Source organism: Panthera leo, chromosome D1 (genome assembly GCF_018350215.1).
Source record: "Panthera leo isolate Ple1 chromosome D1, P.leo_Ple1_pat1.1, whole genome shotgun sequence".
In the NCBI taxonomy this organism is placed as follows: Eukaryota; Metazoa; Chordata; class Mammalia; order Carnivora; family Felidae; genus Panthera; species Panthera leo.
The window spans coordinates 71,399,370-71,414,575 of NC_056688.1; the positions used below are offsets into that span (position 1 = coordinate 71,399,370).

Sequence of the window (15,206 nt, forward strand, 5' to 3'; positions counted from 1 at the left end):
GTCTTGTCATTGCTGTAATAGCCCTGTACAGTAGATATTATTACTCTCAGTTACAGATAAAGAATTAGGGCTCAGCAGAAAGGTACTAAAAATGTGTTCCACTCATCTTTTCAACAGACCCATAGAGTGCTTGCTGCATGCCCGGCTCTTGGCTCAGTGCTAGGAGCACAAAGGGTCCCTGCCCTTGAGGGGTTCATACTGTGGTGGGACCCACAGACTGGGAGACAGGCAGTGGCCATGAGTCTCTGGAATTACACAATTCCCTAGTTTATTCTGAGCTCCTGTCTCCCATACTTTTCAGATCAACTGTCTTATTCTTTATTCCAAGCATCATAAAGGGTACTTTATGTCCAGCGTGATCACTATTAATTAAAGTCCTCCTCCGCTCTTTTCTCATAAGGGTCATTTGTAATCATGGAGTAAGAGTTTAATTTTTCTGGACTTATCTCCCTCTTCTCAGCTGTTATCTTCCCACAAGCTCATACTTGCGTTTTCCCTGAAAGTCTTGAAATCTGCTGTCCTCAAGCGCAGGGCATGCTGGGTGATGGCCAACCCTTCTTCTGTTGCTTTACCCAGGCAACGGTGAGAGAATCTCCATTTTCCTCAGGGAGAACTTCCTCACCAGCTTGGAGAAGGAGGTGGCAGAGAGGAAGAACAAGGAAGGGACAAGGTAACAGGAGGAGTCAAACAGGCGGGCAGCTGATTGGATGGAGGAAGGGCACCATTGTCTTGGTGCAACTTTTGAGGCACAGACAACCCAGGTGGGTCCTCAGTGCTGAGACGGAGGCCCCTGGAATCTGGTTTATCTTTATCAGACTGCTTTTGGCTGTCCACTAACAAAATTTTCACTTTAAACAACAAGGACTTTATCATTTTACATAACAGGAAGGCCTAGGGGTCGGCCAGACTCCAGGGTTCGTTGATTCAGTGGCTTAGTGACCAGGGACCCAGATTTATTATTCTCTATGTGCCAGCTTTATTCTCCCAGCTAGGTCCTCTCTTGATTGCAAGCTGGTCTCCAGCAGCAATGATGTGACGTATTTCCTTGTTCAGGTCCAATGGGAGAGATACTGTCTCCTGTGGTTTGCAGTTGGGAGAAAGAAAACTTTTTGTAGAAGCAGTCCTATCATGGCTCATTGGTCTGAATTGAGTCCCATGCCTATTTCTGAACCAGTTACTAGCAGTTCGAGTGAAATTATATCATCTGAAGCGGAATGGATTTTGGGAAGCAACCACTATGCCCACTACAGAGTCACATTTCCCATGCATAATCGACATGAATAACCCAGCGCTGTGATGGTTATAGAGAATTAGCATGTAGACTTTCCAGATTTAGCAAATAATACAGCTGCCCAGTGAAATGTGAATTTCAGATAAACCATAGATACTTTCAGAGTATGAGTATGTCCCATGCAATATTTGCTGGTCTGTGTGTCCCTGTGTTTGGTACAAAGCAAGATGGGTCAGGCAAATGTTTGATATTGGGAGATAAAAGATTGTAGGGATTCATGGTGAGCTTGGGACGTTAGACTAAGTCCTGCACTACTTGTGAGGGCAGTGGAGTGTAAACCAGTTCAAAAAGGAGAGGAGGGTTAGGGCGCCTTCCCTCCATAGCTGCCTTGGCTCCTTGTGGCCTGGATCTGAGAGCGAAAGTGATTGAGCCTTCTCTCTAAGGACATCTGTTGACCCCATCCTGCCCTCTCTTTTTCCAGGGTCACGACCACTGCAGGCAGGCTTTGCTGCAGATTGGGATCAACATGATGGCGTTGCCTGGAGGCCGCCACCTGGACTCCATCCCTCTGCCGGGTCAGCGGTAAGTCCCATAGATGTCTCTTAGGGCCAGGCCTGCTCTATCTGGCCAATGGCTGAGGCCCAGCTCCAGGATCTTGAGGCTGCAGGTGGCTCCACCTCTCCATGCACTGTCCTGGGGTAGAAGCTTAAGACAAAGCATTGGGGATGCTATGTTCACTCAGCAAATACTGATGCAAGTGGGCCCTGAGACATGAAGGAATCAGGCATGTCCAGTCCCCCAAGGGACGGTCTCCTTAAGATGCAGGCAGACAATGAAACATAATTGAATGGGGTATTCTGCTAAGATAGGAGACCCTGGAGGGGGTTCCTGATCCCACCTGGGCAAGGAGGCTGGAGCCATTGGGGGCCCTCGGGGTTATGGAAGACTCTCTCTGAGCTTCTTGAAAGGGACAGTTTACCCTTAGGTGTCTTCTACTTCTTCGAGGGCACCAGGGAGAGAACTGAGCACAGAGCAGATCCTCCAGAAATATTTGTCGCCCTGAGCTGGGCAGGGGAGAGGGGTGGGGAGGAGGATGGAGGAACACACTGAGCAGAGGGTGAAGGGCAGACGATGCAGTGAGAAGAAAGAGAGACAGAGCCCCAGAGGTGACTTCACACAGCTGGGAGCTGTGGACACCTGGCTGGTTTGGGGGGCCAGCACCAGAACTGAAGGGGAAAGTACCAGGCCATTGAATCTATGGTGAACCACTGTCCCAGATGCCCCATGACTGTCCTGATGTGGGCCCTGAAACTTTTGTGACTTTGAAAACACCTCAGCCCCAGGCAAACTGGGCTGTTTAGTCAGTAATGCAGGTTTGGTCTACAGAGGAAGTGTTCAACTGAGGGCTCAAGGGTTTCTGCCTTGCTTTTTAAATTTTTTTCTGAGATCTTTTGATGGGGTCGTTTTGAGGCAACAGAATCCAAGTAGCCTTACAAGACTGTTAAGTCATTGTTGATTTGTCTTGTATGTTTTGTTTTACGTATTACATGTATCACTGACATCTTACCTTTATTCTGTCCTTCACCCCCCACCTGAATTATGGAGGGTTTCAATTTATCACATTATTCATTTCTTTTTTTTAAATTTATTTATTTTATTTTGAGAGAGAGAGAGAGAGAGAGAGCAAGAGCAGAGGAGGGGCAAAGAGAGAGGGAGACAGAGAATCCCAAGCAAGCTCTGAACTGAGTGTAGAGCCTGATGCAGAGCTTGATTCCACACACCCTGAGGTCATGACCTGAGCGAAAATGAAGAGTTGAACGCTTAACCCACTGAGCTACCCAGGCACCCCACACATTATTCATTTCCATGTTGTTTGGTTTTTGAGTATTTTTCTTACTGTGTGTTGCTTTTTTTTTTTTTTAATTTTTTTTAACGTTTATTTATTTTTGAGACAGAGAGAGACAGAGCATGAACGGGGGAGGGTCAGAGAGAGGGAGACACAGAATCTGAAACAGGCTCCAGGCTCTGAGTTGTCAGCACAGAGCCCGACGTAGGGCTCGAACTCACGGACCGTGAGATCATGGCCTGAGCTGAAGTTGGCCGCTTAACCGACTGAGCCACCCAGGCGTCCCATGTGTGTTGCTTTTAAAATCAGAAAAAAATAATGAGTATTTGCTAAAAGTCTACTGGTACTGGGTTAACCCCTATGAGGCCATCATTATAAGGGAGTATACGGGTGTGACATGTATCTCGTGCATGCTACTTAGAATGGAAAACACTGTTAGAGATGTAGTTAGGACTTTTCTGTGCAGGCTAACATGGAGAATAAGGGATCACCTGGGGACCCAAGTAACTTTCCACACAGTGTGTCTTAGGCAGAGCTCAGGGATCATGAGGTGCAAACCTGTTGGGATACGTGTATGTTGGAGCGGCTGATGGCCTTTGAATTCATGACTGCTTGCTTTCAAAGCCAGGTTCTTCCCCTCACTAGCTGTGTGGCCTTGTGCAAGTTCTCGAATCCTGTCAGACCCCCAGTTCCCTCACTTATAAAAATGGGTAAAAATAGTACCTATTTCATAGGGTTAACGTGTGAATTGACTGAGTTGCTATGTGCAAAGTGTCTCACTCAGGGAAAGCTACATAGGGGGCCTGTTGTTTATTGAGTGCCTACTCCATGTCAGAGGTCCGCTGTGGCTCTTCATGAGGGTGATCTCAGGGAAGTCTTCTAGAAATCCTTTCCCTGACCCCTCTTGGCAAATGACCTCGGTGAGAAAATCAGAAATCAGCAACAGACACTCCTAGCAGCTCAATATTTTAAGCCGGGAGAAAGTGGAGCTATTCTAGATGAAGTGTTCATAGTCTTTCTGGCTGCTGTCCACACCAGGCAGTAGCTTGGTACCTGTGAGCCAGGTGGGCAGAAACAGCTCTGGCGATATGTTGGTTGGTAAGCACCTGGGGAGCTTCCCAGGTGTAATCTGAAACCAGCCTCTGTAATCAAAGGGCAGAGAGAGACCAAAGAAGGAGGCGGGCCACCCAGATTGGTGGGCAGCAGGTTACGTACGCAAGGGAACTTATATATGAGGCTTGTCTTCAGCCGCCGCAAGATGTGTAGATTCCGCACCTGCTGCAAAATCTTAAAAGTGTATATGGAGGCCTTAAGTGGGTTCAGTTGAGTATGCTACCCAGACAGTCTCGGCACCACATCACTATCTCAAGGTTGTGTCCCGAGGGCAGCCTCTAGGAGGGGGAAGGCAAGTGGAATGCACATTCCAAGGACAGGGCAGGCGGTGAGGAACCTCAGGTAGCTGGGGTCCAGTGCACGGGTGAACCGATGGCCACGTCCTTTTGATAACCTCGTCTAACACAATAGGGCTTTGGGACAGCTCCTCAGAGCCTCCTGGGTCCTGGGACAGTCGGACCGGAGAGCCTGTGCTGGGGCTGGGGAAGCTGCTGTCACAGGGCAGTTTAGGATTGTGTGGGAGTCAGGACTGACTCAACTTATCTTGGTTCTGCTGCATAGTAGTTATAACCTCAAGATTCAGCTTTCTTTGTCTATGAAATGGGCATGTTTATACTTACGTCATTGAGTTATAATGAGAATTTAAGATAATATGTCTAATGCATCCTGCCTGTACACAGTAACTGCTAGAACCTCTTCAGATAAAGACTAGGTCCCTGGTCTAGAGAATGTGGGGCAAAGGTAGATCAGACCCTGGCACCCTTTCAGCCTCTGGGGACCACTGTCTCTCTCCGTCACACTTCCAATCGCCTCAGAAGTTTTAAGGATAAGAGGAAATTAAATTACATTAAAATGATTTAGAAGTTACATTACTCTTCTTTTTGGAGGCGGGCTAGAGTTTCTAACTGATATTCTACACACATATCTTGGGAGGAGAGCCCCAGACTAACATGACCCCAAGAGTTCTGGCTGGCCACAAAGCTACAACCTGAGAAGGGGTTTGCTTAGAATGTCTTCAGCCCTAAAGTTCTGATAGGGCAGGGTGGGCTGCAGAGAGAAGGTGGTATTTCCTTTAATGTATTCATAGCCTGGCATTGCCGGAATATTAGGGGAACACAATCCCTGGGCCCTACCAGCCTATTAATTGTGTGCATGGGCCATGTTCGTGAAGAAGGCTTATGTGTCTTTACAGGATGTCAGAGGGGTTAATTTATCCAATCTGATGCTGCATTGTGGACAGATAATAGCAGCTACCTCTTCTTTCCTCTTGTTCCAAGCTATAGAGGCCTCTTTAGTGGGGGAATAACACCATGGTTATTGTCCCCAGACAAATAATTAATGCTGGATAATTGACTTCTCTCTGTCGTGTTTCACTGAAACTGAACTTCACTCTGAAGTGCCATTCATTGTTCACTTCAATGTGCAAAATAAACAAATACCGACAAGATGCGTGAGATCATCCAGCAGCTTGGGTGAATCATAGGGGTTAGGCCTTTGGTATTTGAGACCCTTATGAGTAAATAGCATTAAAAAAAAAGGCTTATCTAGGTGTGGGCTCCAGGTCAGGGGCTGGGATCCCATGCCAAGTTGGCATGGACAATAGGAGAGGGAATGTCAGGGTTCTCAACTCCAACTACATCTCCTGGAAAGCTTTCATATTTAAAAATAATAAAATAAGCCAGAGAACGAAACCCTCCTCTTGGAAACTTGAATGTGGGTCTAAGTGGTTGGAAACATATAGGCCTTGGTATCAGACTTGGGCTTGAGTCCCAGCTCCACTTCCTACCAGCCGTGTAACCTTGGCTCCCGCCGAACGTACCCGCCAGACGACACACATGTGTGCTGATTATTATCTCTATATTGCAAGTGATGGGCCACAGGTTGGGTTCTCTGGGAAGCAGCCTTTGGGACGGAGTTGAGAGTTGAGAGTGCCTATTAGGGAGTGCCTTTGGGACCAGCACTCAGGGAAGGGAGAAGACAGAAGCAGGACCAGGTGGAGGAAGAAGACTTGAGTGACTTCAGCTACCCTCACAGGGAGCCTGGGAATCACAGTTTTGTTCATTGTACAGGGTGGCCAGGGTCTTCAAATCCCACTTGATACGTCTTTTGAGTGGGCAGCCGTGGGCCAGGGTATGACCTTAGGTGAGGTGGCTCTGAGACAGTCTGAAGGCCTGGCGGCTGGAGGCTGTTAGCTAGTGATACTCCCAGCAGCTGCGGACAACACGTCCTTCCTTAAAGGGGAACCTGAGCAGCACATACATCTGCCCCATGAGGAAACTAAGGCTTGCGGAGGTTAAGGTACTTGCCCTGGGTCAGCTTTAAGGAATGGAGCTTGGATAGGTGTTCCCAGATGGTGCTTGGGCCTGAGTGCTGGCCAATACTCTTTCCAGTCTGTCTTTTCCACCGTGTTCCTGGGGGCATCACACGAACAAGCCATGCACTCATTCATCCAGGTAGTTGTTTACTCATTAGCTTTCAACAAAATTTTTCTACACGTACGTACTGAGTGAAGATCAGGTTCCTTGTATGATGCTTGGGTGCTTAAGGACATGTTGGTGACCAGACTGGGCATGTTCTCACCTGGTTTCCTTTCAGCCTGGAGTCTGAGATGAGCCAGTATGGGTGTGGCTACAGCTAATGGCAGGCAGCCTCCCCGATAGCCCCTGGCCTGCTGGCAAGGGGCGTCCAGCTGGAGGCCACCGCAGGCCAGCCTGTCTCCAAGCAGATAATGGCTTACATATGTGCACCTCTGGTCTGTGGCTGTTTTTCTGCTGCTGGCCTGTTTTCTGTGCCTGCGGTGAAATGTGCAGACTGTAATTGTCAATGGGATAATTGGATATTTTTCTGTTGTTTAAATAGAAAGGAAGGCCAATCACAGTTAGAATCGAATTCCCTCACTTCTCTCGTCTCCCAAGAGAAATCCACAGAAACACAGGCGTGACCTTGAGAAGGCAGCGGGACAGTGATTCAATAGTTATTTTTAGGGCGAGAGATTGGGTTTAAATTCCCATACAGTGCCGGGAACTGGGATCATAGAACCACCGAATGTTACTGCTGGGAGTTACCTAGAGCTCATCTCTCACCCTCATAAGATGGGGAAACGGAGGCCCAGAGAAGGGAACGGAGCTGTCAAAAGACTCTTCAGGCCCCTACCCACCCATTTGTGGAGTCCTGCCTCTTCTGAGCTGTTCCTTATGCTGTTTCTAGAAGAGCTGTGTCCGAGCTCCAGGGGAATTCTCATGTGGCAGTGATCAGTAGTAGACACAAACTTCATTCATCCACTCATTCAAATGAGATTTGCTTTGGACTGAGAATTTACACAACCCAGGCCCTGGGTTGTGGGGTGATGATTTATGTAAATGCCATTACCTTTCTCAATGATGAATGTCCCAAGGGCCAAATTAATTTCTGACTCATATTTGTGCTCCTGTGATTAGAGTGTACACAGTAGGAGCTCAATAAGTGGTTGTTGAATGAATAAATGTTTAATGTTTGATGAGTGAATGACGAATGGCTGAGGAGCCTCAGGTGACTATGAGGAATTAATTTAATAGCTTGGATTTTGTTCCTTTCCCCAAGGCACTCCAGTCTTCAGCAAACTCTTCATTCTTTTTGGTAGAAAGTTGCTGCTTGGAGGGAAAGAGTAAGCTAGTTTTATCTTGATTAATTTAAATCCTCTTTCTGAGTTCAAGCCAAAGATTTAATTGTTTGATGGAATCAGAGAGCTGGAGAGACATTTTTTTTTTCTTCTAAAGAAAAGTAACTTTAGTCTTTGGTTTTATGTTCACTGGAAAAAAAAATCCACAGTTTCATCATTAAATCTCTTACGGGAGAACCCAGTGCAGTGAGGAACATGGACTAGAAACCAGAGAATGCCCTCTTGTCCCTTATCCCCTCCCTTCCTCTTTCCTTCTTCTTTCCTTCCTTCCTTCCTTCCTTCCTTCCTTCCTTCCTTCCTCCCTTCCTTCCTTCCCTCCCTCCCTCCCTCCCTCCCTCCTTCCCAGTCCTGGCTGTATACTAACCTGCTGTGTGTCCTTGGACAATCTTTCTCCCTCTCTGAGCTTTAGTTTCTTCATATGAGAATGAAGAGGTAGGCAAAATTTCCCCAAGGACGCTTCTAGCTCTAATATTCTAGGAGTTTGTGAATGAGTTTTGGAGAGTCTGTTCCCTTTGCTGGACAAAAATATCACACATTAGAGTCTAGGACTGAGAAAGCAGTCCCATTGACCAAGGCAAGGTCTTCTCATTCCTTCCTCTGAAATGCACAAGAGGTCTAGTGTTTGCCTTGAAGCCGGGATGGACACTGCAAGGCGCCCTAGCTTAGGAACCCCTTTCAGCATCTAAGGGTGTGCCCCATTTGGATTATATGGAAGCCCTTGGTATATCCAGGAGAAATGTTCTATAGGGGGAACAGGGTGCCCTGCTTTGGTGGGATGTAATACAGATAAATCCATGAATCTCAGAACTCCAACATTTGAATAATTTGAATTCCTCGTTTTTGATTCCACCTCCACTTCTCCAGATTACACTTAGAACTTGCCATTTTCCCAGCATGTGGCTCCATGCCTCCACTGCTTTGTGCATGCTGTTTCTTCTGTCAGAAACCCTAGCATCTTCCAACTCTGATTCCTCTCCTGGGGCACTCGAAGGCACCCGTCCAGTGTTGGCCTGGGGAGCTTTGTCAGATATCAGAGCTTGGACTAAGCCTCCTTTCTCTCTGCTCCCATGATTCTTTCTGCTGACCTCAAAATGCCATGTGGAGCCCAATGAGCCATAATTGCTTCTTTATGGTCATTCATTTACTCATTCAGTAAATGCTTATCGGTGCCTTTGAAGTACCAGGCATGGTGCTGGGGGCAGAGAATGTGTCAGTGTGCAAGAGAAGGTCCTGCCCTCTTGGAGATTCTCCTCTAACCAACCCCTCTGTAATCCCAGCACCCAGCCAAGTTCCTGGCACATTGAGGTACTCAGTAAAGTTTGGAGGCCATTACCAAGTATTCTTGGCATATGGTAAAGTGTTCTTTTGCACAAAACTCTCCACATAGCAGGTAGAATAGAGTAGGGCAGGGAAATCCAAATATCCAGACTTTGAAGGAATAAAGTTCCATTCTAACTGAAAAGAGATTGAAATGAGCCAACCACAGTGTAGGCATAGATCTCCGTAAACTATCAACCCCTGGGGTTTGGGGGAACACTGGATGCCAGGCCTGTAGGATTAGCTGGGGATGAGGAACTGGTACCAGCAGCTGGGGGCCATGGTGTGGGTCTGCTGAGCTGAGAAAAATTGTTCCCTTTGGCATCTGAAGGGTCAGGCACAGTTACCTTTCCCCAGTGATGGGCTTTGATGAATGAAGGGGGCAATCTAAGAGACCAAAGCAGAAGCGCAGGGCAAGGAGGGGTGGGAGAGGACCCCTTTGTGGCCTGAAGTCCTGAGAGGGTCACTCCTCACCCTGTGTGCATGTCTCCCTGGCTTCTCAGCTCTGGTGGTATTTCTGGTACAAACCTGTCAGACATATGTGATGAAGGGGCCACTGGGCCAGGGGTTCTGTCCTGAATTTAAACAACACACACCCAATTTTCTCCCAGAAAGAAATGTGACAAGGGTCTGAAAAATGATCAGACACGCCACAGTGTTTAAATGATTATAAGCTTTAAAAAGGTATCGATATGTCACGTAAGGGCAGTCTAACCATAGCAGAGAGGGCCCTGGCTGTGCATTTTAGGGTTTGAATCTCAGCTCATTTGCTAAAGACCTCAAAGAGCATAGCATAATTGTTAAGAGCAAGGCTCTGGTCTCAGATTGCCTAGATTCTTATTTCTACTTGTCCACTGTGTAACCTTGGCCAAGTCACTTAACCTCCCAAATTTCAGTTATGTGGACCTCGTGGGATTATTTTGAAGGTTAAATGAACAATTAAGACGGAATCAGGCCCTTAGCACAGTGCCCAGAATGTAATAAACACTTGATCAATGTTAGCTTTATTATCACTATTAGTGTGAGGTCTTAGACAAATGTGATGATTTGAAGCCTGTGTCTACACTCGTAAAATGGGGATGGTAATCTCCAGCCATCGGAGTGCTGTTAAGGGCTGAAGGAGGGAGTGCTTGGTACATTGAAGGTGCTCTGTTGTCGATAAACCTCCCTGCTTGCTGTGTGGGTAGTTAATTCCCTCTGACTTTAGAATGAATATTTTAGGGGTCTCATTGTTTTCACACTGGCAATTTCTTGGTACAAGACTATGCTGTTCCCTTCCCCTGTTCCCACCTCCACCCTGGATAATTCCAGCTTAAAGAAAAGAATCATCCTACCAGTACCCTGGTATGTAGAGATGATTGTGGTTACATCTGGCTCTGTGTCTGGAATCTGCCAGACTGCAGAAAACCCAGATTTTAGGTCTTGGTCACCTTCTTCCAGATGTCCAGGAAAGCTGCCATTGGAGAGTAAGAGGGTTACTCAGGGAGTAGGCATCTGTTTCTCTCAGAGGCTCTGATGAGAACTGGGCAGGCACCGGGAACCCCATTCACTGTGTGGGATGCCTTCCCTGCCCCAGGCATGGGGGCAGTCTTGACAGCATCAGGCTCAGATTCCAGTTCACAATGGAGACCGAGAAAATCCAACCCTAGTCCTGGTCCCTGGCCCCTCAGGCTCCTTGGCCAGAGCCCCTAACGTGTCCTGACTGTGGTGGTTTTCCACCATGAAGGGAATGTGACTCATTGCCAGTCCATCTGCTTTGACCTTAATTTTCAATTCCTTTCCTCTGTGTGAGTAATCAGATCAGTCGTCTGTACTTGCAAAGGAAAGATTTCATGCATAGGGGAATGGCAGCTCAAAGTTCATGGCTGAGGACGGTTGAATCCTGGGAGCTGCAAGGTTCGGGGACAGCAGGCAGTCCCCACCACGCAATGAGAGCTGCCCTGTTTAGCCAGCCGTTCTATGTTGGGGTCAATCAGCAAATCCAAGAGGGGAGGTGGAGCCCAGGGAACCAGAGAGCTAATGACAGGGAGTCAGGCGAGCTCTGCAATTACGGGATGCTCGACTCTAACACAGGCCAAACCTTAATGAGCTGCAGTCCCTAGACTCTAAAATTGAGAAGAGGAGCTCATTATGTGGCGGCACAGTGGCCGCGGCTGGGAGTGGACTGGCTTGTGGCGGGGGCCGGGTTCACCGGGCCTCGTCTCCTCCCTGGCAAAGCGTAGGGCCTCTTTGATGGACCTCTCTGCAGGGCCTGCCCCCCACATCTGCTGTGACCTTGTGTACCCCACTTGTCATCCTCTCCTAAAACCAAACAAAATGAGAACTAGCTCTTCACTCGATGGGTTTTCTATCTCAGCCAGGACAGCACCGGTCGCCCAGGCCTCCTGCCACCGAGGAGCCTGCATTGCCTTCCCTCCTTCACTTCACCCTCACATCCTCTCATCTCCCTCCCAGACCTCCCACTTCTTTCTCTCCGGCATCACTGCCAAGTTCAGGCTTCTATCTTCTTGCTGTTTTATGCCTACCGTCTCCTGGTAGGTCAGCCTTCTGTCTAGTAGTTCACTTTGCTCTCGTCCAGTTTTCTACTGACTCTCTCTGCACAGTTACGTCACTGTCCTGCTCTACAGTGTTTTCAGTGGCTCCACATTGTCTTTAGGATTAAACCCAAATTCTGAATCAAGTTAGAGTCTTTGATCACCTGACCCTTCCCGGCCACTCCCTCAACCCCCCCCCCCCACCACCACCATGCTTGAATCCAGTGAAACTCCTCGTTCTATCTCTATTTTTATGCCTCTAGGCTTTTCCAACAGTCTTTTTGCCCTTGTCATCCTGACCTGCTCCTCTTCTCTAAGAACCAGGGCAAATGTCATTTCCTTTGTGTACATATTCCCAGGCCAAGTCAGGCCCTCTGTCTCCTGTGGTCCTCGGCTATCCTGCTCACAGCTTCTTGATGGCTTCGTGATGGCAATGTGCTATTTAGTTGATAAGAGCAGAGACTCTAGACTCTAGAGACTTGGTCTGAGTAATGGCTCCCCCGGTTCCACCATATGACTCTCCTCACAGAAGTCTGCCTGTCTGTGAAAGGAGGCAATAATAATTTTCTCTCTCCAGTTAGTGGGGAGGATTAAAAGAGATAATACATGGAGAGGGCTTATAGCACTTCCTGGCTCGTTGCACATTGGCTACTGTTGAAATGACTACGAGGTTTCCTGGTGCTTTCTTGCCTGTTTGGGGTCTTAGCTGAGCTCCGTGAGTGCTGGAATTTTCTCCTGGTTGGCTTTGTCCTCAGCTCCTAGAACAGGCTGGTGAGCAGGTACACAGACAATGCTGGGACATCAGGGCTCCAGGCCTGGCCCCATCATGCGCTGGCCGTGGAACTTGATGGGACAGGCAACTTCTGGCCTCTACCTCTAGGGGTGCTTTAGGAGGGCAGCCCCTCCAGTGCAGCCTGAGGTGAAGCATCTTTGGTTCTCAGTCTGCCCACAACTGGGGATAGAGAACCTTGGTCAGAGCCCGAGGCTTGGGGGTGGGAGCAAGGGTGTGGTGGAGGAGAGGAGCCCCAGTGGTGGGAACTGGAGGCCATTGAGTCTATGGAGGCTTGCCCGTAGTGTGGACCAGCTCTTGGAAACCCTCTAGTGGTGATTTTCTACTGTCACTGGCACTTCCAAGCACTACCAGAGGTACCCGGATGGCACCTGACACATTCCATCTGTGAATTCTCCTAAACGTTCCACTTTGGCAGATGAAAAGCCTCTCCTTAGAGGAAGAGAACAGAATGGGAAAGACAAAGCTCAACCCTTTTCAGTCTACGCATCAGGTTCTGTGTGATAGCCATGAAGGCTGAGGGCAGACTAAAGCTGAGTTCTTCTGCGTGAGAATGCATGTATAATTATTACCTGACAGTGCTAAGTGTGCCGTTTGGACAGGGCATGGCCTTTCCTAGAGTCTAGAGTAGCACTTAAGGATGTGGGGTCTGGCGTGTGATGGGCTGGGTCAGAGCACGGCTCTGCCAGTTACAAGCAGGGCGATGTCACATAGTTCACTTTCCCTCTCCAAGCTTTCGTTTCTTCAACTGTAAAAATAAGACAGTAAGAACCCCCTCCTCCTAGGGGCATTATGAGAAATAAATAAGATAATGCACCTGAAGCCATCCACATGAGAGATGACACGAAGCCCAGCCTCGGTAAAGGTTGGCAATAATGACTACCGGTTTCATCTCGACTCTCACAAGCCAGTGAGGCAGGATGGTGGTACCAGTTAATGTTATTCCCATTTCCTGCTTCGTTCAGTGCCACACACATACGCCCAGCATCCCGTCCTCAGCGTATCTGGTCCACTGCTCAGGGTGACATGGAGGGAGCACATGACGGACGCGAGCCCTGCCCTTATAGTCTGGTGAATGAAGCAGATATTAATAGTCCAGCAGTGAAACAGTTGAGACCTGCATCACAATGGGGGGAAAGATGGGGTAAAACAGACACGGGGGACACAAGCGCATCTAGGAGTCAGAGAAACCTACTTCAGCAGAGACATTTAGGCAGATTTTAAGGATGTGGAGCCATCAGCAAGGTGAAGAGGAGATGGGGAGAAAGGGGCCAGCATGTGCAAAGGCTGGGAGGCCGGAAGTGACAGCAGAGGGAGTGAAAGAACTAAGTGTGGCTGGGACAGTGGTTAGGACTGAGGGGGAAAGCAGGTCAGGGAACTGTGGCTCCGGGAGGGCAAATGCCATGTGCAAAGGTGCAAGGCTATTAGAACACGGGTGATGGCGTCTCATGAGGTGTTCTTGGTGTTAGTGCTGTCCTACTGGCTCTCCTACGTACACTGGCCATGCTTATACACACGTGTATCCTTTTAAGAGGTTAAGAAATGAGTCATTCCTTAGTTAATGAAAGGACAGGGACTGTTAATTAGCAACCCCCCCCCCCCCCCATCCCTCAGGAGACATCTAAAATGCCTGCATTTGACAGAGTTAACAAGATGGGCTCTGACTCATCAGGAGTGGGCAGCTGTCAAATGAACATATTGGCTTATTGGATTGGAAACAGTTACCTGGAGCCAAATTCAAGTTCCTTGGCTTTCTGAAACAGAAAGAACAATGTACCCCACTGGGGTCCTGGAAAGACTGGGAATAGGTGACAGCACAGGATTTGGAGTTAGCAGACCTGGAGGGAAGTCAAGGTTCTGCCATTGACAAGCTGTAGGAATTAATGTGAGCCTCAGTTTTCCCTCCTCTGTGAAATGGGGATACGAAATAGTGTTTCTGTGAATACAAGACCGAGATGGTACATGCAAGCACTTGATATGTGCTCGGCTCACGCAAGGTACTCAATAAAGTTTTCATTATAGCATGCTTGAAGTATGCTAGATTTTTTATTTTAAGTTGATTGTTTTAGAGTGGTCAGATCTCTTCCCTGCCTTAAAACCCTCCAATAGATTGATGGAAGGCCACAACCTGGAGAAATGGATGGGCCAAAGTGACTACAGTAGCATTATCTATGCCCCCTTCACAAATTATTCCTAGTTATTAGCTTTGAGGTATATTGGTGGACACCATTTCCCCTAACCCATACTTTTGGAAATATCTGAAATGTAGAATCAACTCTCTTACCATGTTATACTGGACAGTTTAATGAACAGAAAATGCTGTGAACCACAATATATCAAAGTGGATAAGGATGAACAATGAAAGTGGGGATTTCTGGAAAACAATCTGAAAACTCTTTCCATTGCTACAGCCTGGAGCAGAAGGTCCATGCAGAAATGGCAGAGAACACAAGAGATCATACAGGGGAAGAGAGCAGGCCCAGCATAATAGGTGGGTGCAGAGGGCATTCTGCAGAGTCCCCTGCAGGGAGAGAAAGCCTCCTTCCTGGTTCTCACGTTGCCCGGATGGATCGGCTGCAAGTTAAGAATAGGACTTCTGTGAGCCTACCCAACACCATCTGCCGTGAAGGCTCTACACGGACAACGTGAACTTGGGAGTAGTTGGGGATGGAGGGTTGCAGAGTGCCGATGCGCAGAAAGCAAATCACCTCAGTGCG

General features: G+C 48.1%; 1 protein-coding gene across 1 annotated transcript in view; it reads left to right on the forward strand.

The window, feature by feature from the left end:
* The window catches only part of INSC (INSC spindle orientation adaptor protein), a 161,087-nt gene that overhangs the window by 66,490 nt on the left and 79,391 nt on the right, over nt 1–15,206 (forward strand). The window contains exon 2 of the mRNA XM_042904829.1: nt 1,713–1,813. Coding sequence (XP_042760763.1) covers nt 1,713–1,813 — 101 coding nt within the window. The remainder of the gene's footprint in view (nt 1–1,712; nt 1,814–15,206) is intronic.